Source organism: Ziziphus jujuba, chromosome 6, assembly GCF_031755915.1.
Source record: "Ziziphus jujuba cultivar Dongzao chromosome 6, ASM3175591v1".
NCBI classification, from domain to species: Eukaryota; Viridiplantae; Streptophyta; class Magnoliopsida; order Rosales; family Rhamnaceae; genus Ziziphus; species Ziziphus jujuba.
Window position 1 is genome coordinate 25409148 of NC_083384.1, and position 22023 is coordinate 25431170.

Below are 22023 nucleotides of genomic sequence, written 5' to 3' on the forward strand. Positions count from 1 at the left end.
ATTGATGATCATTTCACTTCATTTTTTAATTTATCCAATCTTGTAAGGTTAAGGGTGTGCTGTCACAAAGAGTTGTAGAGCTTTCACTAAGGATTTGGAGACCACATTCTCATAGCTGCCACTATCTATGATCACTTCACAAATATTTCCTTTAATGGTGCACTTAGTTTTGAAGATAGCATTCCTTTAAGTTTATGGGGGCTATTTGGCAGACATTAGGACCCTTTGGAGGATGCAAACAAGTTGTTCACCGGTGTCTCCATCAAGAAACATAAATTTTTCTTCATTCTCTTCATCAGGAATGATTTAAGTCTCTTTATAGTCATCTACTTTCTCTTGAATGTTCAATATTTTCCTTAATGGATAGTCACTTGACCTATGGCCAACTTGGTTACACTTAAAACACTTATAAGCCACTGGTTTTGCATAGGGATTTGACGGTTTCATATTGGTTTTTGATAGCTTTCCAGCTAGTTTGCTATAAGGGTCAAGGTTGGTTTTAGGGTTATTATTGGTGGAGACGTGGTTAGGAGTGGAATGGGGGTTGGAGAAGTAATGTGGTTTTGACTTTTCATGGTAAAAGGAAGAAAGAGGCTTCCATTTTTTAGGTTGTTCAAGGTAAAAGGAAGAAAGAGGCTTCCATTTTTGAGGTTGTTCACCCCAAGTGTTTTGCTGTCTTTCTATAATGTGGGCCTCATTCACTGTTTCATTAAGTGTATTCACAGAATTACATTCTACTTTCTTTTGAATGGATCCATTCGAACCACAAATAGACCTAGTGATTTGTTGTCTCTCAGTTTCATTCAAGTTATTCCTTGAGCTAAGCGTGAAAATTTTATCTCCATACTCATTTACAGTCCTACGTCCTTGTTGACAATGGTGGAATTGGTAGTACATATTTAGTCATAATCATGAGGGAGAAATCTAGCCTTTAATAACTATTTCATCCTATGCCATGTTTGAACACTATCTTTTCCTTCCCTCCTTCGGTTTAACAAAACCCAATCCCACCAAGCAGAGGCTCCTCCTTTATACTTATAGGTGACCAATTTCACCTAATGTTGCTCAGGAATGTTCATATAATCCAAGAATTTTTCAACAGTTTCCAACCAAACCAAGAAGTTTTCAATATTTAGATGCCCATCAAAAATAGGGATATCAATTTTCATCTTGTATTCAGAGGTCTCATGGTTCTATCCATACCTGTTTGGCATCCTAAAATGGTGCCTCACACATGGTTCTCCATACATGGGTCTGATTTGTTTTGGCATCCCTAGCTGAATTGCAGCCTCAACCTCATCGTCAGAGTCCAAACTCACTGATTGTCTTTAGTGAGTTTCGGTGTTCCTGAGTTGAAATGTTGAGGGAATTGAGGACAGATGCATGGCGATGGGGGCCGAGCAATATCTCGGTCACGTTGTCCAGCAACATCAGGAGGAAATGGAATGGGTGAAACCTTGTGAGGTTGGCTTTGGTGCAATTCAAGAGTGAGAGCTTCAATTTTCTGCTCTAGTCCTCGAATTGCTACCCAGATTGTTTGGTTTGACTGCTCATTTTCTGCAGCTCAGCTACTTCCTTCATCATAGTTGGCAATCAAGCTTCACAAGATCCAACGCTCTAACACCAATTTGATGCAACAAACAAAAAACTAACAAATTTCAAAGATTCCAGTGGAGGAAACAATGATGTTTTCCATTATAGAAACTTGAGCTTCAAGCTCTGTTTACAACTGCCAGAAAGAAACTAATATCTCTTTCAAAGAAAATGGCTAGGCTTTTAAACCTCAATCTCAAAACAAAGAAAGGCAAAATGGGGTCGTATTGTTCTAGTATTATTTTTGTTCAAATCACATGCTAGCTAGTATTCATTATATAATAAAATAAAAGTAAATGAAACAATGAGTTTTAAGGGGATGTATTCAATCTAGAATTTGAAAGATTTTAAAAGTATTTAAAAGTTTGGAGGTATTTGATTTTGATTTTAAAGGAGCCTATACAAATCCAATGATATTCAATTCAGATTTTAACGGATTTTATAAAAGTCCATTAAAATCTAGGTGTATTCAATTAGGACTTTATATAATTTTTTTGAAATCTAATAGTTTTCAAAAAGTCATTGATCTTAAAGGATTTTAGAAAATGATAGATTTTAATGGATTTGAAAGGATTTTAACAATAAAATTGTGAAGAAAATTGTCAATATGAAATCCAATCTTAATTCCAAAGATTTCGTTGGATTCTTATAAATTTTTTATAAAATCTATAAAATTCCATTACAATCCATCAGATTTTTTAAAATCTATAATTCATTGAAAAATTGCTGGTGTAGAAAACAAGTTGCTGATGTGTATGCTAAATGACCGGTGAAGTGGCTAAACAGAAACATCTAAGCTTATTGACTTTTAAAATTTGATAAAAGTTTTTTTTAAGTTCATACACCAAAATTAATTAAATACTTCATCACTTTATAGACTTTTAAGAGTCAGTATGACAACAAGACTTTTATTATAAGGCGTGTAAAAGTCTATATTAAATAAACTAATACCTTTTAACTCCATAAGATACATCCCTCTTAAACACTGACATATTTGTAAGAAGCAAATTAGTTGATCCCAATATCAAACCAAAAATATATATATAGTTAATCTTCAAATATATAACTAGAGACGCATTTCTGGTACTACTCTTGGAAACGAACAACTTCTTTCAGCTGACAGCCACGGGAATGGCAATGAGAGGTATTGCTTTCTGCAAAGTAATTCCAAATTTGTCATCCATGTCTATATCTTCTGGTTCCATTCCATTAGGAAGCTTCCAATCAAAAAGGTGAACCAGAGAACCCAAAGACATACTCAACATTCTCACAGCCAACGACAAGCCAGGGCAAATCCTCCGTCCAGCTCCGAATGGAGTGTAAGATAGATCTGTTCCTCTAAACTCCACATTCGAAACCAGAAACCTCTCTGGTACGAACTCGGTTGGCCGATCCGGCCAGTACATGGGGTCTCGGGATATAGCCCAAGAATTCACAAAAACTTGAGTGCCTTCGGGAATGTTATACCCACAAACCTCTACATCCATTTGAGCTTGATGGGGTAAAAGAAGTGGTGCTGCTGGATGAAGCCGCATTGTCTCTTTCAATACGGCTTGTAGATAGGGAAGCTTTGAGATGTATTTTTCTTCCATGCTTTGGCCTTGACCTATTGTTTCAGCAAGTTCTTGCTTTAATTTCTGCATCATCTTTGGATTCTTTAGGAGCTCAGTCATTGCCCACTCTACTGTTGTGCTTGATGTATCCGTTCCTCCAAGGAACAAGTCCTGATCATGTTTAATTGACATAGTAATTATTATCAAATAATTACTTGACGGAATTTCTAGTTGAACATAAATGGTACAGCCTTATTTTCACAGAAAGCCATTTTGATAATTTCTGTTTTAATTATGTCTTTTCAAATCTTAATTTTGAAGCAATTAAAAGTTGATAAAATATAAAAGATACAGATACTCTAATAATCTAAGTTTTACCTATGCTTTCCTATATTTCATGATATGTGACAATTAACAATTGTATGGTTCAGATTAATTTATTGTTATTTTTCATTTTCACTCACTTCTAAATATGAATACTTTGTCCCAGCTAAAGGTTCTTTTCAATAAAAAAAATGACAGAAAATAATAAATAAATCTAACTGTTTCTTCTTAATTTTTTTCGCAATTTAGTATACTTTATATTACTTTTGCGGTTAGAAATGTTATATCATATATTAAAATTTTTATTCGACCAAAATAAATATTAATTTTTTTTTTAAAAAAAAATATCTCTATTCCCTATAAAAAAAAAATTGTATTTATACTGTTTAATTGAGTTACAGGTTTTTAGTTTAGGTTGGTCATCCAAATAAAATAAAAAATAAGTGTGTGGTCTGGGTCGTGGTGGGCGTTTACCACCGCTACTTCGGGTATGTGTTTCTTTCTTTCTTTCCTTTTTTTTTTTTTTTTTTTTTTTTTTTTTTGGGGAAAAGAAATGTATCATTTGAACAAGAGCAGTAAGCCACAATGACTCCTCCTCTATCCAAATTTTCAAATCCTTATAAGTCAATGCAACTTTTGCTATTTCATATGCAACTTTATTGCAAGTTTTAGGAATAAAAAGAAATAATATTAAAGAAAACCCGCTAGATATATAATATTTACACAAAGTGGTTATTCGAACATTGGTTATGTTATCACTTCGTGGTTTTGCATAGTATTTTTAGATTAAAAAAAAAAAATTAAGAAACAGGGAATACATATATATTGTTTCTTTATTACATAGTTATTATATATATAATCACTTAATATTTCATATATATATATATATATATATACTGAAGGGGTAAATGCACCCAAAAGGGATGGAAAAACCAAAATGTTAATGTTCTCTTTTGAGTATTATTTTTTCCCACATTTTTTATATCTTCTTCAACAACATTTCTCTATGAAAAAGAGCAATTCAAAATAAAACAATTTGTAATTCTTTTTTTTTTTTTTGGAAAAAAATATTTTTAATTATATTCTTAATTAGTACTGTACAATTTTAAAAAAAAAAACTTTTTTATTCTATCCTTCAAAATTTTTTAAAATATTTTAATTCCTCAAAGTGTGCATTTTCTTCTTAGCTTGTTTTGTATTTGTCCAAAATTTTAAAAATTTCCATTCAAGGTTATGTTTCTAAAGAAGTCAATCTTCATAAAATAGAAAAAGGACAATAAATGAATATAAATGTTGAAAAATTAAATAATGACGTTTTATTTGTAATTGTTACATCTCATTAAATGTTGAAAAGCTTTTTAAATTAGATGTAGAAAAATTTAGATAAAGCTTAAATTAGAAGAGTATCCACATCCAAACATAAAACCATTATAGTGTATTATGATGGAAAAAAGTTACTGACATTGTTTATAAATATCATCTTGGTCTTTGGGACATATGGGGAAGACACATATGATAGTGTATAAATCGCAAATGCATATGATAGTGTATAAATTATGACTTTTAACTACCATAACATTTATATTGCTTATATACCCCACCAGATGTACGTGTTTAAGGAGATGATTTCTCAAAAAATATATATGAATTACCTAGGTTATAGAATACTTTCCCATATTTATATAATAGGGGTTTTTGCATTTTGATACTCCTAGTTTAATTAAGAAACGCACTTCAATCCTCAATTTTAAAATTCATTATTTTAAACCTTCTATTTTTTATTTGATGAAATTTAGTCCAATTTATTTTTAACTAATGGGCTGCTCATGGTAGTTATGCGGGTGTCAACGTGTAATTCTTTAAAAAACAATAAGAGTTATGAAGACTCAAAATCTTAAACTAGAAAGTACTAAAATGCGTTTGGATGTATTTTAGCACTTTCTAATTTCGAAATGTGGCACTTTAATGGTTTCTAGTTTGGGATATATGCCTTTGAACTCTGCTTATGTTATAAATGTTTAGTTCTTCCAATTAGTCAAAAATATATTGGACTAGATTTCTTCACAATCGAAAATTAGGAGTCTAAAATGGTAAGTTTTGAAGGTAAGGACCAAGTATACAAAATCGTAAAAATACATCATATGAAGATGCAGTTAACTATATAATAAGATTAAGATGGAGGGTAACTTGCAGTTTAGTACCTTCTAGTTTGAAAAAATTATACTTTTGTCTCTCCTGAATTTAAAATACTCTAATTTAAATCCTTAAGTTTTAATTTGTTTCATTTTGATCTAACTGTATTTTAACAAATGGTGGTTAACGACTTAAGGGAGTTAAATTGCAATTTTTTAAAACAATAAAGTAAATCAAAACAAATAAAAACTAGAGCGTCTAAATTGCAACAACTTATATTTTAATATTGATTAAATACCATTAGTAAAAAATTCAATCAGAAATGTAAAATTTGAATGTTTTAAATTTTGGGGACTCAATGCAACTTTTCCAAACTAAATGGTATAAAATGTAAAATTAACCCTACGATTAATTAGTTTATGCACAAAAGTTGTATGAGAGAGAGAAAGCTACCGTTAGCAAGGTTTTGATATCCGAACGACTGAGCTCCCGCGAACCATGTTCCTGGCTATTATCAAGAAGGATATCCAAAAAATCACCATAACCCGGCAATCCGGATGCTCTACGGCTCAAACGTTTATCAATAATCATATCAATCATAGAATGCAAACGATCATAGGAAACCTTAGTCTCCTTTTTTATACCTTGTGGATCGAATGGTCTTAAAAAAGGAAAACAATCTGTAAGATTGGGTTTTCCCGCAAGCACCATTATTCTCCCAATAAGCTCCTTAAGTTCTTTTATGACGTTAGACTTCGGATCAATTATGTCCACAGAAAACATGTTGTTGGACAATAAATTCAAGGATGTTCCGAACACTAACCTCCCAATGTTAATGGATTCGCCAGCTTCGCTTGCTTCAGTCACACGCATAATCATACCTTCCATCATTTGGCGGCGGAAGTCTTGCAGTGCTTCGAGACGCTGCGTTGTGAAAATTTGAGTGTTGCATAGTTTTCTTAGACTCCTCCATTTTGGTCCACCTGATAACCAAGCCATAGCATCTTGGTAATCTTCTTGCGCGGTGACTGCTTGTGGGATAGGTCTTCCCAAGAAGGCCTGGTCATTCTTTATGAGTAATTCCCTCGCCATTTCTACGGAAGAAGCAACTACTGTGGTGTTGAAACCAAGTTGAATAGTCATGAGTGGGCCATGAATTTTGGCCATTTTAGCTAAGGACTTATGGGGACTATGACCCATTGTAATGAGGTTCCCTACAATAGGAATCCCAGTTGGTCCTGGTGGGAGTTTTCTCTTTACAAATTTCCATCTTTTAAGGTTCAGGAAAATGTGGAGACAGATCAAGAGGAGCAGAGAGAGAAGAAGAAAACCGTAAGACTCCATTATGGGATTTGAGCTCAGAAATGGAAATGTATGCCTAGCTGCAGATGCATGTGCTCCTATTTGTAGACATCTTTGGAAGGAACAAGACTTTGTATTTTTGCTACCTACCCCTAAAAAAAATATATTATCCTATATGTATATATATATATAGAGCTGTCTTGTTAAAGAAATATATATATACATATTAGGTGATGCGAACATGCGTGTAGATCCTGAATGAAGCAGAAAAATGTAAAGAACAGTTTTATATTTTTCCTTCGGTATTTTCTTTTTGACGGGTTATTCAATCATGTTGTTTAAATTATTACGGCAAAAAGTGTATACAAACTATTGTTCACACTGAGTAAATAATGGCCTCTCCACATGGTTATGTTCCCCGTTCATAGATGTATATTATTTTTGGCATGGTACTGCTGGCATGCAAGATTACCAAAAAAAAGTATTTAAAAAAATAAAAATAAAAAGCATAGAGTTGACCAAAACTATTTAAAAAAAATTAAAAAAAAAACAAAAATATTAAAAAATCTATACGTATATTTAATAACATATAGGAAAAAAGAAACGTTATTGCATGATATAGATTTTAACAATACATATTGGTTATAGTAGCTGACTATTTTTATTATTATTACATATATTAGCCGACCATATTAAAAATTTAGTCACATATTTAATATAATATATTATTAAAAATTCATAGAAACTTGATCATTTTTTCATAATCACCATATATTAAAGAAATATAATACAATAACATCATGCAATATTTTAAGCCAAACTTCTTTACCTTATTTGATGGGAAACTAAAGGAATATATTCTAAATTAAAGGAGTCCACAGAGATCTAATTGAACCTAAAATTTTAAATTAAAGGAGTTCACAGAGATCTAATTGAACCTAAAACTTTTAGGTTTATTCTTGGTTTTTCTGACATTGGACAAACCTTTTTTATTTTGAAATAAAAAGATTTTATTAAGAACTCATAATATTACTATAAAGAACACAAGATAACCACTCAATATTCTTAATTTTATACCAATCCATTCAGGATTCAAATGACTGGAGAGAGCATATCTAGCTAAACATTAAGCAACTCTACTTGTCTCTTCTTGGAGCAAAAGAACAGCAAAACTCCTTAACAAAACCTTAATATCTTCAACAAGAAAATAATTTAAACCTAAAAACCTTAATATCTTCGACAAGAAAATAATTAAAAACTAACTATTATTAGATAAAACCGAATATATTAATATTTTTCGATTTATTGATAATGCATATCATACATATTTATCTTTTATTATTTGTGATAGTTGGGATATATATTATAGGATTCTTATCAACACTGGTACTTAGCCCATTGTACACGTGTAATAGTTACACAAGTAATAGTACTGATCATATATCTTGTATTGTTATATATATCTTTAGGGAATTTATAGTTAAACTACCATTTGGACTTTAAAGAAGTTCAAAAGTATAAGATTGAGAATCTTAAAGATGTTTAAAAGTTTATGATTAAACATTATACAATAAAAAAAAAAAAAAGTTCAAAAATAGTACAAAACTGAACTACTTTAAAACATTCAATAGTACACGACTGAACATTTCCAAAGTTGTTTAGAAGTATACTACCAAGCATCCAATCACCATTACCTCCATTGTTCATTGGTTTTTCACTTTCAAATAAATAACATTTTATGTCATTAAAAAAGTGAGGGAAAAAAAAAAGGAAAAAGAAATCAACCTTAATTCATAATGAGAAAGAAAAAAGTAGAGTATTTTAGTGAGAGACTGTATATAGTTTGTTTAGAATTGTAAAAAGAATTTTTGTTTATAAGAGATATGTAATTTTAGGACGGTATGAATTAGAAATGTTTTAGGAATAAATAATATTGTATTGAATAATTTTATATTTGTTATATATTTATATAGTAATATATAAAGAATGGAACTATAAAAAGTCATTTTAGAATTGTAAAATGAATCACTCATATCTTTAACTGTAAATGGTAAAAGTACGACTTCTAGTATAAACCCTTGCCTTGTTATTTTCACTTACAAGATAACAAAGCTTTAGTGGATAATTCCCTAAAATGTCGATTGTTCCTTCAAACATAGAAATAACAATTGCCAGCCTAGATCAAATTAGCCTACGCATATATACCTTTCATTTCAAACTTATTGGTGGCAATCATATCATCTAGAAGGCACACGTTCAATCAATCATCATTGGAGGCAACTTGGAAGACTTTACAAATGAGGTCATTCAAGAACCAGCAAAGTTGATTGTCAAACCAATGGGCACCAATAGTGAATCAACCATTATTGCACCTAACCTAGATTTTTTTCTCTAGAGAAGAATCAGTTAGGCCTCGTTTTCTTGGATCTTCATCCATCACTCTTGAGATACATGCACGAATGTCAAAATCTCAAACATCTTATCAATTATGGATCTCTCCAGGCAAGCTCTTTGGAAGTCAATCACGTGCCAAGCTTATGCTATTAAAGGTACTGAATGCACAGATGGATGGTAATTATATGTCCATTTTTGGTAATCTTTCGTGCACATTATGCAATGGTGCTTGTGACTTGACTTGCAAGGCTTGTTCTAATATTGCTAAACGAAAGTCATGTGCAGTTGATGTTGTTAAAGAAAAGCCAATGCTATTTGTTAGAATCCATCCAGAATTTCTTACCGGAATCCTAGATAAGTTCTGATCCCAGAATAATATTGGACCATCCTATGGAGAATCTGATAGCATCTCCCCTAAGGGTTGGACATACCCCAAAAATTACCTGCACAAGAATACACTTCTATACAGTACCACCTTATCCATCCCACCTTACTACAATAGATTCCATAAATTTTCAGAACTTCCATTTAAAAAATAGTACAGGTATATAGACAGAAATAATAATTTAATAAAACACAATTACCTTTATATTTCGTGTCCGCCCAACCACCCACTACGTACAATTTTATAGCTTTATATTGCTCTATGAATATACCAAATGCAATAATATAGAAAGAATGGTAAGAAAACAACGATCATAATAAGAATAACAATGATTATCATATTAATGACAATAATAATATTAGTACAACTTGCTCGAGTGCTACCATATAACCATACTTATCTGAGGACTACCATTCCTACTCGAAGGCTACCATTTGTTCAAGAGTTATCATATAACCATACCTGCCCAAGGGCTATCATACTTAGGCCAATTTTATAACTCTTTATTGCTTTATTAATATACCAAATGCAATAATATAGAAAGAAGGGTAACAAAACAACAACCACAATAACAATAATAATGATTATTATATTAATGATAATAATGATAATAATAATATGGAATATTGGCAGCTATACATCCCGAACTTTATCAGGATTAATACATTGCATCCTAAACTTTTTTTTTTTCTGGCATTATGCACCCTAAACTTCCTTTTCCCTTGCACCATTGGTTCTTCTATCAAAAATGCTTAACGGAATGACCACGTGCTACACACGTGATCATCAAGCAAGAGTATATCAGGTCATTTTTTACTATCCTCATCACGTGCCTCTCATGCGTTTGGTTAGGGATTAGAAACCAGTCTCCTTAGATAGGGATTTTAGTATTCTAATTATTTTCCCTATTCACTAAAGTGCATGAATTTCCTTCTTCAACAGCAACAAAGTGAAACTCAAAGGTAAAAAGAAACTATTTTTACTTAGCATTCAAAGTTTAAAGTTTTGCTTGACTTTATTGATTTTTGTTTTTTTGGGTTTTATGTGCAGAGCTGCGGCAGCTTTGATGATGGGTGCTGATGATTTGCACAAGTTCGGAAGATCTCGCCTTGAAAGGAATGATTTTTTGATGAATGGTAGTGCTGGAATGGTGAATCCAGCTTCCAGGCCAATTTATTTGACTTTCCCAGCTGACAGCACTTTCAGAGAGGAAAATGTTTCAAATTATTTCAAGTTCTATTGTCTTAAAATGGATTTGTGGGTTCTTTTTTTCTTTTTTGCTTCAATGGATTATTATTCAATATGCTGATTTTTTATTTTTATTTTTCAATTAAAGCATTTATGGACCAGTTCAAGATGTGAGAATCCCATACCAGTAGAAGAGAATGTTTGGATTTGTGACGTTTGTCTACCCAGAAACCATGAAGCTTATCCTGGCTAAAGGAAACCTTCATTTTATGTGTGATGCTAGAGTTCTCGTTAAGCCTTACAAAGAGAAAGGCAGAGTCCAGGACAAGTACAGGTAGATTCTGAAAAGCTTTTGATTTTTTTTTTCCCTCTTTTATGTTGTCAGCAAAATAGTAAACTTTTTTGTTGTAAAAGCTAATTTCTTTTTTCTTTTTCTTTTTTTTTTTTGTTTTGTTTTTTCTCTTGTGATTTTCCAGGAAATAGCAATAGCAACAAGTTGAAAGAGAAGATTTTTCACCCTGTGGTACCCCAACTGGTTTGGATTCTAGAGACCCATATGATCTTTAACTTGGTAAGTGAAAACCCAGAAAAAGAATTAAATCCTCTGTCTGTTTACAGCATTTGAAAGTGGATTTTTTTTCTTAACTCATGGTTTTCTATATTTATGAGAAGAATGCCATTCAAACCATTTTTGACACGATCTACCCTTGCTTGATGATCATGTGCTCAGCACGTGATCATTCTGTTAAGCATTTTTGACAGAAGAATCAACGGCGCTAGGGAACAAGAAGTTTGGGATGCATAATGCCAGGAAAAGAAGTTTAGGGTGCAATGTGTTAATCCCCGATAAAGTTCGGGATGCATAGTTGCCAATATCCCTAATAATGTTAGTACAACCTGCTCGAGTGCTACTATATAACCATACTTACCCGAGGATTACTATTCCTGCTCAAAGGCTACGATTTGTTCAAGAGTTATCATATAACCATACCTATCCAAGGGCTACCAGACTTACCCGATGGCTATCGGTCTTACCCATAAACTGTGATACTTACTTGAAAGCTACCGTACAATAATAATAATGATGATGATGATGGCAAATCACAGTACTATTAGAAATCAAATCATGTATAGGTAAGATAATGTAAAGTAAAATAAATTTTTAAAATTCATACATTAACTAAGAAATATGCATACTCGTATCGAAGGTATATATGATACCATATAACTGCTATGCGATCCACAATATCAGTTGTCGTCGGTGTCGTGCTACCAATATAGCCCGAGATGGCTGCCTATAATGGCCATCCGACTCCTTGGACTCATAGGCAACATAGTTACGAGGCTAAGCTATCATGGACCGAACCGAATTGTTGCCCCATATGGTGTGAAACATACAAGTATAACGTAATATATATATATATACATATATATATGTATATATGAAAAAGAAACTTGATGCACAATACGATATACCAGTGGTGCCAGACAGTACTTAGCATTCCACGTACTACCTGATGGGAGGTTAAAGAAAGAATCTGCAAATGGTCACCTTGACGTTCCAACGGCACAGATGCTAACAACAATCATCCTGGCCACGAAAAGGGACAGCTGATGCTTACTACGCATTATACTCTGCCGACCCTTAGATTCATAGCATCCCATAAGAAAATTTTATATACTTGCGAGCTAACAGATACAGTACAAAACACCGGTATTATATGGTGCATCTAAAAATATAACAATCTGACACACCACACCATATACCAATGGTCTCAGGTGATAGCCAACATCCCAAGAACCACTCTAATGGAGAGGTTAAAGAAAGAACATGCAAATGGTCACCTTGGCATCCCAGCAGCTCTGATACTGACATCAATCATCCTGACCATGAAGGGGGCTGCTCATGCTCACTATGCATTATATCCTGCCAACCCTCATGTCCATGGCATCCTATAGGATGACCATACAAAACTTGCATGCTAATCAATAATACAGTACAGAACATCAATACTATATGGTGCATTTAAAATCAAATAACCATGAATAAATATAATAATATACAAATAAAGATTGTTCACAGTTCAGTTTTAAAACAATAAATAAATATCTTTTATAAAACATGATAACTTATGTAAAGAAGTTATCATTAGCAATTTAATTTCCTTAATTTATATATACATATGTAGCCACATGAGAACAAGTAAATAAATTAAAATAAAGCAAATATAATTGCACATAATCAAGCACTTCTCCAAAATCACAAATATGCATATTTATAAATAAACATAATTCGACAATATATGCCATATTCAGATCAAATTTAATGATAAATATTTTGCAAACTCTCAAATATGATTTAAGAGATGATATACTGCCCACATCTAAATAACACACATATATATAGAAATATAGAAATATAGTCCATAAAATAACTAAAACATTTTGAAAGTCATATATATAAGTAATGATAATACTCTTTAATTCCAAAACTAACCCAAATAAATAAATATAAGTATTCTCCATAACCAATTCACAATATATATAGAATAATGGAACAATTTATAGAAAGAAAAAAAATTAATATCTAAGCCTCAAATCTATCAAGTAATTAATATTTTAACACCCCGATTCGGAAAAAAAATGCTCCAAGTTTGATTTTTTGATCTAGTTTGACCAAGATTGTCCAAGATTGATCAAGTGGATCCTATAGTTAACTTTTATTGTAGGAGGAATTGTGTGTTGACCGATATACATTGAGAAATTACTTTTCGATGTGAGTTCGTAAGCTAGTAGTACTCCAAAATCGGAGCTGTGATTGCAAAGTTATAGTCAAAAGAGTTTTAAAGGCATTTTAGTCATTTGACAATTAGTTCCACATCTTTAAGTATTATAATATTTTATTATTAAATTAGTATTTTTGGGTAAATTAAAGCCCATAACTGATCACATAATTTGTATTATATATTATACATTATTTTAGCAATATTTTATTATCTATTTTGTCTTTTCCTTATATATTTATTTAATCTTACCCCCCCCCCCCCAAAAAAACAATTTTGACTACCTTCCACCACCTTCTACCCATTAGGCCCGAAAGAAAGACAATAAAAAACAGTAGCCACCATTTTCACCATTTCACCGTCGACCATGGCACCCAAATTCTTTTTTAAAATAGCTTTCAAATTTTAGCCACCCATCATAAATTACTTATACCAAATTGAAACCCACGCTATCAGGAACCCATATCCACGTCTATCTTGCCATGAAATGGCCTAGGCTCGCTAGAAAGCCATGAAAACTGGTGAAGGTTGCATTTTTCGATCACTATTTTTTGATGAGCATGACCTCGAATGGGTGGTCCTTTCCTGCAAATTCAAACCCCTAAGTTCATTTCCAAGCTTGGATTGGCTCAAAACTCGCACATTCAGGAGATATGACAAAACCCATTTCGACAGCAACGCCCCAGCGGGATTCCGACCACCTTCGACAGTGGTTGGACTAGTTGAAGTTATATACCTGATATTCTCATTGTAAGCTTCTATTTAGTATCTAGGATGTGAGTTATATTTGAGTACTTAGGAAGTTTCCATTGATGGAGTTAGGATTTATATTTATGTTGAAATTTACTAGGAATTCGACAGATCTTTGGCCAATTGTCTTTGCAATTAGGTTCCTAATGATCATTCAGAGCTAAAAGGGTGATTAATGTAAATTAATTGTTAAAATGCTGAAAAACACCAAATTTTGAGTTTAGGCCAATTGGGTGTACAATATTGGTAATATTTAAGTCATGGAATAAAATTGGGACTCCAAAAACTTAGTTGTGTTACATTTGTTTCTATGGAAGCCCAAATAATATTTTCATAATATTTTAGACATCCAACACTGAGCTAGCATGTATGTTGTGCATATTTATTGTGCATGTTGATTTATTATGTTTGATTAGGATTACTTTATGAAATTTAAAGCTAGCATGTGTGTAGATTTGTATATATATATACATATATTATGAACACATGAATATATATGTATATATATATATATTTGTTAAAATGTTATGTATATTTTGTGTTAATTAAATATTTGAAAAATAAGTTTTATGTGTTGACTATTTAATAAATTTTTTATTTAAATTTATGATGAAAAATTCATGTGGAATTAAATATGTATGGCATTGAATTTATACATTTGAAGTTAAGAAAACTGAAATTTTAAATTGTTGTTTGATTATTGTTAATTTTATTGTTGAGGTTATGATGAATAATAAATGAATTCGTATGTGTTTAATCATATATGAAATTTTATATGGTTTAAATGAAGTTTTTGGCATAAATTGATTTTAAAGATTTGAGAAAATAACTATATTAAATTACCATGATCAAAAATATATTTATGTATTTAATTATTTATTTAGTCATTCATGGAATTGATTTTATGGTGGTAGAAATTGAATATATGAATTGATGGATTTGTGATGATGGTTTAAAAGAGAATATGAAATTTTATGAATTTGGTGAATGTGCACACCTCGATTGTATTTATCAAAATTTGATATTTATAATATTATAAAGTTTTATAGTTTTTAGACGCACCATACAGTATTAGTGTTTTTTACTGTGTTGAGCGCACAAGTTTGTATGACCATCCTGTAGACACCGTTTATTATGGCTATTATGTGGGTACCATGGACTTGAAGGCTGGCAAGGACATTTATGCAATGAGCACTTAGGCGCCCCCCTCCTTGGTCGCAGATTGCTATCATAGATTAGCGTGCAAATTATATACAAGATCGTCCCTATAAGGGTAGGCAGGTATAATATAGAGCAAGCACCAATAGTCTCCTCTCTGGCTGTATGATAGCAATTATTATGGATGAGTGAGTATATATATATGTATGGCCATCTTATAAGGGTTATGGGTCCGAAGTATGGCAAGTATAGTGCATAGTGAGTATAATATCACGGGCCTAACTTTTCCAACGCTCCCGTGTGGCACTTAGCACCACCTTTGCTAAGTAAGCCTTGCCCACAAACCAACATAATGCGGAAGCTAAGAATAGTAGAGTAAGAAGTAGGAGAGTTTGAGAGAATATGGAGAATACTTATATTGCTTGAATTCTTAGATATGTTACAAATGAGAGTCCAACCCTTTATATAGAGGGCTTAGCATGTATCACAAGAATACAAAGTTCTAGATATGTACATATGTCACCTATCCAGTTAAGGTTCTAGATTATTCTAGGATTATGTACAAGATATTTACATGGAGTATTCCAGAGAGATTCCTTCCTACCATGGTCTAGGTTTCTCTTGAGTTCTCTGGAATATTCTGGGCTCCTCTTCTGTTGTGTTAAATTCTCAAATATCTTCAGGAAGAGTGTAGAACCTTTTAGCTTAGTATTACGTTCCATGCAACAAGGGTGAAATCCTTGAGGTTTAGCCGGAAGGTTCTCCACTCTCCATGAAGATTCAAAAGAAACCCGAAAGATTTTAGAAGATTTAAGAGAAACCTAGACTAATGTAGATAGGAATCTCATAGAATAATCCTTGTAAATATCTAATAGAATACTCTAAAACCTCATTTAGATATATGCCATGTGTACATATCTAAAACATTGTATTCTTATTATACGTATCAAGCCCTCTATATAAAGAGTTGAACTCTCATTTGTGATATATCTAAGAAGTCAAGCGATACAAGTATTCTCCATATTCTCTCAAACTCTCATACTTCCTATTCTACTATTCTTAGCTTCTGCATTGTGCTGACTTATGGGCAAGACTTACTTAGCAAAGGAGGTGCTAAGTGCGGCATGGGAGCGTTGGAAAAGTTAGGCCCGTGACAGTTGGTATCAAAGCCAATTGCTACCCAAGCATACCATTGGCATAACGTGGAAGTAGGTAAGATAGCTGGTTCAGATGTTACCATCAATGTGACGGAGCTACCAAAGTGCGAGGTCGTGAAAAGCAACGCAATCCCAATGCTGGGAGGCAGAGGCACAAGTCTAAGTTTAAGGACGTGATGACTAGCGTGGAGTTACACATGGAGGAGCATGCGGCTCGAGTGCATGAACGGTTTTGGGGTGATGGAGAATAGCCTAGATAGGCTAGAGTCGGAGGACGTTACCATCAATCAAGCCGTGAAAAGGTTACTCAATCGGCTAGACGATGCCTTAATGAGGGAGCTTCGCTCAACACGCGACCAATGCAAGGGGGAGATAGCATACCTTCATGCGATGTTGGAGAGAGAATTGGATGCTATCCGCGCACAAATGGAGGAAGTACGGGCTGATTGGGCCCTTTGCAAAAGGGCGGTGGCGTCGAGGACAACCATCATACGCGAGAGGCCATGAATCAATGTGCCAAAGCCCAATCCTACTTTGGGGCCTGGAATGCAAGGGAGCTCAAGAATTGTGGACGATGCTTCAAAGATTGGGGCCTAGAGCGAAGTACGTGCACTTTCCACACCTTTGATGACCTTGGAAAGGATCTAAAAAGGCAATTTTATCCAGAAAATGTCAAAGATAAGACAAGGAATCACCTGTGACAACTCAAGCAAATGGGCCATGTCCAAGAATACATCAAGGAGTTCACTAATTTGGTGTAAGAGATCCCAGACCTATCGGATACAGACTTCCTTTTCTACTTCATGGATGGGCTACAACCTTGGGTAAAGACGGATTAAAGAGGCATGGAGTACAAGATCTAGATGGTGCCATTGCAAATGCCAAGAGCTTTATTGACTACTCAATTCAAAAGTACTCTTTGAAGCCAATGGAGAAGAAGACCAACTATGGAAAAGGTGGGGGAGAATCAAGCAAGCCTAAACAAAGCAGAAAAGAGGAAGGTGCATATAAACCTCAAACCTCAAAATGGAGGTCGCCTAAAGAAGGTAAGGATGCTTCCAAACCTAATAACTCTCGTTTCTTGTGCCATGGTCCACATTGGGTTAGAGATTGCCCAAGAAGAAAGGCATTGAATGCCATGACCACTCAATATGAGAAGAGGAAAGAGGAAAAAGCTAATATGAGCTCCTTGCAAGTGTTGAATGCTATTAAGGCCGCTCCTAAGGACTTAAAGAAAGGTGGCCTAATGTTTATAGAAGCAAAGACCAATGGAATGCTCACAAAAGTGTAGGTGGATACGGGTGCTACACACAACTTCCTATCGATAGAAGAGGCACAACGACTTAGGGTGAAGGCCGTGAAAGAGGGTGGATCGATGAAGATGGTAAACTCGATTGCAAAGCTTATCCATGGGGTTGCAAAAGGTGTACAAGCCACCATTAAAGAATGGATGGGCCAACTAAACCTATCGATGGTGCTCATGGATGACTTCAAGATTGCTCTAGGCATTGAGTTCCTAAACCAAGAGAAAGTCTTTCCACTCTCATTTGCAAATTCTATGTGCATTATAGATGGAGAATTGACTTGCATGATGCCTATGGAAAGGACTAGTAAGATGGAGGCCAAGCTTTGTCAGCCATGCAATTTAAAAAGGGCATTAAGAAGGAGCAAAGCTATCTAGTTGTTGTTCAAGAGCTCGATGGACATAAGGACGTCCTAATTTCTTCCAAGGTGCAAGAAGTGCTAAAGGAGTTTAAGGACGTGATGCCTAAGGAGCTGCCCAAGAAACTACCACTTAGGAGGGAGGTGGATCACAAAATCGAGTTAGAACCGGGGTCCAAGCCACCCACCATGAGCCCTAATCGCATGGTACCACAAGAATTGGAAGAGACTAGAAGACAGCTCAAGGACCTTGTTGATGCGGTTACATAAGGCCTTCGAAAGCTGCATATGGTGCACCGGTGTTGTTCCAAAAGAAGAAAGATGAGTCCCTACGGATGTGTATCCACTATCGAGCCCTAAACAATATCACCATTAAGAACAAGTACCCCATCCCTCTCATTGCTGATCTCTTCGATCAACTTAGCAAGGCAATGTACTTCACCAAGCTTGACCTTCGCTGCGGGTACTATCAAGTGCACATAGCCGAAAGTGATGAGGTCAAGACCACATGCATCACGAGGTACAAATCCTATGAATTTCTAGTGATGCTTTTTGGTTTGACAAATGCACCTACAATGTTTTGCACTTTGATGAACAAGCTATTCCACCCATATCTTGATCGCTTTGTAGTAGTATACTTGGATGATATTGTCATATATAGCGACACTATAGAAGAACACTTATAACACCTTAGACAAGTCTTCCAAGTGCTACAAGACAACAAGTTATACATCAAGCTAGAGAAGTACTCATTTGTACAAGAAGAAGTCATGTTCTTGGGGCATAAGATCAAGTATAGGAAGCTTATGATGGATGAGGCGAAGGTGCAAGCTATACGAGGATGGAAACCACCAACCAAGGTGCATGAGCTAAGATCCTTCCTAGGCCTTGTCAACTATTTTCGACGTTTATCAAGGGCTACTCGGCGAGGGTTACTCCATTGACCAACATGCTAAAGAACAACCAAGCTTGGAGTTGGATGGAGAGGTGACAACAAGCCTTTGAAGATCTAAAGAAAGCAATCACGGAGGAACAGCTGTTGTGCTTGCCCAACCACTCTAGACCATTCGAGATGCACACGGATGCATCAGATTTTGCCATAGGCGGCGTGCTAATGCAAAATGGGCATCCAATTGCATTCGAAAGTAGAAAGCTCAATGACACGGAGTGGCGCTATACGGTGCAAGAGAAGGAGATGAGGGCAGTCGTCCATTGCTTTCGCACGTGGAGGCATTACCTTCTAGAGAGCTTCTTTACCATCATGATAGATAATATCGCCATTAGTTACTTCCAAACCCAAAAGAAGCTCACCCCCAAGCAAGATTGATGACAAGACTTCTTAGCAGAGTTTCATTACAAGATGGAGTACAAGCCGAGGAAAAGGAACGTGGTGGCAGATGCACTTAGTAGGAAGGCCGAACTTGCATCGATAAGCCGACCCAAGTGCACCTTGCTGCATCGCATCAAGGAATGACTCCCACAAGACCCCATAGCAAAGAGCATCATGGTCCTAGTCAACGACGAAATAGCTAGGCGATTTTGGGTAAGAGATGGTTTGCTGTATAATACGGGGGACCACATATATGTGCCAAAGAAGGATAACCTAAGGAAGAAATTGATCAAGGAGTGCCACGACACCAAATGGGCTAGTTATCCGGGCATTCAATATACCCTAACCTTAATGGAGCTACATATTATTGGCCCCATATGAAGGATGATGTGGAGGTCTACGTGAAGATATGTCCTATGCGCCAACAAGATAAGATAGAGCAAAAGGAACAAGGAGAATTGCTAAATCCGTTGCCCATTCCGAATAAACCATAGGAGAGCGTCTCGATAGATTTCATCACATGCTTACCTAAGTCGGAAAGCTATGGTAGTATTATCATTGTAGTGGATCGATTTAGCAAGTATGCTACCTTTATCATTGCACCTACAGATTGCACAGCGAAGAAAACAACTCGATTATTTCTAAAGCATGTGGTGAAGCTGTGGAGAGTGCCTAGCGACATAGTGAGTGATCGAAACCGTCGATTCAACGGAAGGTTTTAGACAGAGCTCTTCAAACTTTTTGGTTCGGATTTGAACTTCTCCACAAGCTTCCACCTACAAAGTGATGGGCAAACGGAGCGCACTAATGCTTTATTGGAGCTCTACTTGAGGTATTATGTGAGTGCTAACCAAAAAGATTGGGCTAAATTGCTTGATGTGACTCAATTCTCCTACAACTTACAAAAAAGTGAATCGACTAGTAGGAATCCATTTGAGATCATGATGGGGAGACAACCTGTGACTCCTAATGCCTTAGCCTCGAGCTATGGATACAAAAGCCCTGTTACGAACAAGTTTGCCAAGTCTTGGGAGGAACAAGCCAATTTGGCTAGAACATACTTGGATAAAGCATACAAGAAGATGAAGAAGTGGACAGACACAAAGAGAAGGCATGTGAAATTCGAAGAAGGAGATTTAGTCATAGTAAAAATATTACCCCAGCAATTCAAGGTGGTACAAAAGATATATAAAGGGTTGGTACGATACTATGATATATCATTTCCTATTGTGAGGAAGGTGGGTAAGGTTTTCTATCAACTACAAATTTCTTCTAAGTTGAAGATTCATTCTATTTTCCATGTGTCTCTTGAAACTATATCATCAAAACATGGAAGACCCCGTAGAGGTGAATCAAAAAGGGCACCTACGGTGGTTATGACTTCATTTGACAAAGATGTACAGGCTATACTTGCGAATCGGGTCATACGACGCAGGAAGTGCCTAACTATATCGAGTAGCTTGTGAAATGGAAGAGCCTACCGGATAGTGAAGCTAGTTGGGAGCATGAAGAGGATTTATGGCAATTCAAAGACCATATTCAGAGGTTTAAGGAAGAAGATGCGACGAGAACGTCGCGAGATTAGGTGGGGAATGGTGTCACATTCCATGCAAAATGGGTGAAATCCTTGAGGTTTAGCCGGAAGGTTCTACACTCTCTATGAAGATTCAAGAGAAATCCGAAAGATTCTACAAGATTCAAAAGAAACCTAAACCAATATATATAAGAATCTCTTAGAATAATCCTTGTAAATATCTAGTAGAATACTCTATAGCCTCATTTAGATATATAGCATGTCTACATATCTAGAATATTGTATTCCTGTAATACGTGCCAAGCCCTCTATATAAAAGGTTGGACTCTCATTTGTAACATATCTAAGAATTCAAGCAATACAAATATTCTTCACATTCTCTCAAACTCTCTCAAGCTCTCCTTCTTCTTTGTTCACCGAATGTGAGCTTTGAGTTGTCGTTGTGTATCTTCGTGCTCACAAGCCAACACAATGCGGAAACTAAAAATAGTAGAGTAAGAAGTAGGAGAGCTTGAGAGAGTTTGAGAGAATGTGGAAAATACTTGTATTGCTTGAATTCTTGGATATCTTACAAATGAGAATCCAACCCTTTATATAGAGGACTTAACACATATCACAAAAATATAACGTTCTAGATATGTACACATGGTATACATCTAAATGAGGTTTTAAAGTATTCTACTAGATATTTATAAGGATTATTCTAGAAAGATTTTTAACTACATTAATCTATGTTTCTCTTGAATCTTCTAGAATTTTCCGGGTTTCTCTTAAATC

General features: G+C 34.7%; 1 protein-coding gene across 1 annotated transcript; it reads right to left on the reverse strand.

The window, feature by feature from the left end:
• Window positions 1-2705: 2705 nt before the first annotated feature.
• Window positions 2706-6803, reverse strand: LOC107433550 (geraniol 8-hydroxylase). Its single transcript, XM_016044850.3, has 2 exons — window positions 6057-6803; window positions 2706-3317 (listed from the first exon to the last, which is right to left on the reverse strand). Exons 1-2 carry the CDS (start codon window positions 6801-6803, stop codon window positions 2706-2708), a joined length of 1359 nt encoding a protein of 452 aa, XP_015900336.3.
• Window positions 6804-22023: the final 15220 nt, after the last annotated feature.

Coding starts and splice junctions, on each gene's coding strand:
- LOC107433550 (XM_016044850.3), bottom strand. CDS start 6,803: ATGGGTCATAGTCCCCATAAGTCCTTAGCTAAAATGGCCAAAATTCAT. Junction 3,318..6,056: donor ATATCAAAACCTTGCTAACG/GTAGCTTTCTCT, acceptor AAACATGATCAG/GACTTGTTCCTTGGAGGAAC.